General features: G+C 46.9%; 1 protein-coding gene across 1 annotated transcript in view; it reads left to right on the top strand.

Moving 5' to 3' along the window:
• Positions 1–2505: 2505 nt before the first annotated feature.
• ALPK1 (alpha kinase 1) overlaps positions 2506–3007 on the top strand; it is a gene marked incomplete at its 5' end in the record, with an annotated part of 3870 nt that continues 3368 nt past the window's right edge. Inside the window, one exon of the mRNA XM_006108984.3 lies at positions 2506–2659. Coding sequence (XP_006109046.1) covers positions 2506–2659 — 154 coding nt within the window. The remainder of the gene's footprint in view (positions 2660–3007) is intronic.

Raw genomic sequence — 3007 nt, 5'->3', positions numbered from 1 at the left:
CTCAAAGGTCAGCCGGAGTCTAACTTTCTGTACCTTAGTTCTGGGAAGGGGATGCACCCCAGGGCCACGCATCCAGGAGAGCTTCTACGCGGTGGCGGACGAAGGAAGGAACAAAACAGGGTTCTTTTCTCGGCCGGGGACCCATCATAAAGCCCAAGATACTGACCAGTTACTGGAATGAAAAAACAATACAGCCCGGCCGGCGTGGCTCAGTGGCTGAGTGTCATCCTATGACCCAGGAGGTCATGGGTTCGATTTCCGGTCGCGGCACATGCCTGGGTTGCAGGCTCCATCCCCAGTGCGGGGTGTGCAGGAGCTGATCCATGATTCTATCTCATCCTGATGTTTCCCTCTCTCTCTCTCCCTCTCCCTTTCTCTCTGAAATCAATAAAAAAAATATTTTAAAAAAACCAACAAACTGCTGCAAAGGGCATTTTAGGAGAATACATGTGAGTTGCTAAGCACTGGATTCTTGAGTAGTTCTCAGTCCTGGCACCCCACGGGAACCCCTGGGGCTCGGTCCTAAACTTCCGAGGCCTCCCCCCAGATTCCAATCTCATAGGCGGGGTGTGGATCCAGGAGTCAGCATGGTTTTCATTCCCCCAGTTGTATTGGGGGGTCACAGACATCCATCGCTGTGTGAGTTTGAGGCGGACAGCATGGCAGTCTGCGCCTGTGTTTGGTGACATGATCACCAGGGGTTCACTCACTCCACCCTCTCACGCAGACACAATAAAGGGGAAAGAAAGACAAAACAAAGAAGAAAAAGCTTTCTCCTTGTGGTGAGAATCCTAGGGCTTCCTCTCCTACAACTGCCCTGTGTGCCCGCAGCGGGGCCAGCGTCCCGGGGACTGGCTCCTCTTACACTGAGTCTGCACCTTCTGGCTGTCTCCCTCCAGCCCCCCTCCCCCACTGGGAACCACAGTCCGATCTCTTTTTAAATTCCACGTAAAGGTGACATCACACAGCATCCCAAAATGCTGCATTTCTCCCTCAAAGGGGTGCTTTCTTGCTGGCGCTGCTCTTCATTCTTTAAAATTAGATATAGATAGATATAGATATAGATATAGATGATATAGATATAGATGATATAGAAATAGAGATAGAGATAGAGATAGCGATAGCGATAGAGATAGAGATAGAGATAGAGATGATATAGATATAGATATAGATATAGATATAGATATAGATATGGACATAGATATAGATATAGATATAGATGATATAGATATAGAGATAGAGATAGAGATATAGATATAGATATAGATATAGATATAGATATAGATATAGAGAGATAGAGATAGAGATAGAGATATATAGATATAGATATAGATAAAGATTAGATATAGATATAGAGATATAGAGATAGAGATAGAGATAGAGATAGAGATAGAGAGATAGAGATGGAGATGGAGATGGAGAGAGAGAGAGAGATAGAGATAGAGATTGAGATAGAGATAGATATATATAGATATAGGAGAGGAAGGGAGAGGGAAAGAGAGATAAAAACATCAACGATGAGAGAGAATCACTGATCTGCCACCTCCTGCACGCCCCACACGGGATGGAGCCCAAAACCCGGGCATGTGCCCTGACCGGGAATCAAACCGTGACCTCCTGGTTCATAGGTTGATGCTCAACCACTGAGCCACGCTGGCCGGGCTGTTCTTAATTCTTTAAGGTGAAGATGGTCCTTATTTTTTCATATCTTTCCCTTTTCCAGGTGAGTTCATATCTTTGTACAGTAGCTATATTTTCTCAAGTAATTGTTGTGCTTTTCCAAATTAAACAAAACAAGGAAGAGAAGATGAGGGGGTGCTTTAACACGCAATTGAGGGGCCCTGGAATGCCAGGACCTCTGAGGTAAGACATTGACATATTTCTGTCCATAGCACCTGGTGTAGGTAGGAGCCCATTACCTGGAGCCCCTCAGGTCATCAGAAGAAGACCAAGCCTGTAGCACATATTCCAGGATGTCTCTGTTTAGCCTGGCCGGCGTGGCTCAGTGGTTGAGCATCGACCTAGGAACCAGGAGGCCGTGGTTCAATTCCCGGTCAGGACACATAGCTGAGTTTCAGGCTCGATCCCTAATAGAGGGCGTGCAGGCAGCAGCCCATCAATAATTCTCTCTCATCACTGATGTTTCTCTCCCTCCTTCTTCCTTCCTCTCTGAAATCAATAAAAATATATTTCAAAATAAATAAATAGCCCTTTATTCTCCTCTCCTTTCGTCCTGAAACCCTGGCCTGACCTTCACGTTGCCACCACAAACAAGATTCTGTGAATCAAAGGCTAGTCTTCGTCTTATTTGTGAAGCTCTGCTTGTTTATTGCTCTTCGATAACTTTTTATTCGTCTCCATGGAAGGGGCTAACCTTTGAGAAACGTATACAGAAGCTGAAGATGTCAGATCAGCTGAACGTATACCGAGCCACTTCCGCTGTATCGGTAACTGTGCCATCCTTAGGAAAACCAGGTCTGCTTTCATCTGACCTTCCTTTCACAGATGCTCTTTTGTTGAAATATTCCAAGAAGTCGGAGCTGTGGACGGCCCAGGAGACTGCTGTGTACCTGGGGGACTACCTGAGGGTGACGAAGAAGGGCAGACAGAGGAACGCCTTTTGGGTTCATTATCTCCATCAAGAAGAAACGCTGGGGAGGTAATGATCGCAGACATCGCCACCACTCAGGGCTGCTCAGCCCGGCCGGCGGGGCTCAGTGGTTGAACGTCGACCATGACCCAGGAGGTCAGGGCACCTGCCCAGGCTGCAGGCTCAATCCCCAGTGTGGGGCGTGCAGGAGGCAGCCGATCAGTGATTCTCTCTCATAATCAATGTCTCTCTCTCTCTCTCTCTCTCTCCCTTCCTTTCTGAAATCAATAAAAATACCCATTTTTTAAACCTCCTGGAGCGAGGATTTAAAAGGAATGTTTAAATGCTGGGAAAAAGTCCAGTTCAGCTCTGAAAGCCACACTCCGAGTGAACGAATGAGCCAGGGGAAAGGCAGGA

Source organism: Myotis lucifugus, unplaced genomic scaffold (assembly GCF_000147115.1).
Source record: "Myotis lucifugus unplaced genomic scaffold, Myoluc2.0 scaffold_4794, whole genome shotgun sequence".
Taxonomy (NCBI): Eukaryota; Metazoa; Chordata; class Mammalia; order Chiroptera; family Vespertilionidae; genus Myotis; species Myotis lucifugus.
Note: the sequence above shows the minus strand (reverse complement) of the source record. Positions and strands in the feature narration are given on the sequence as shown.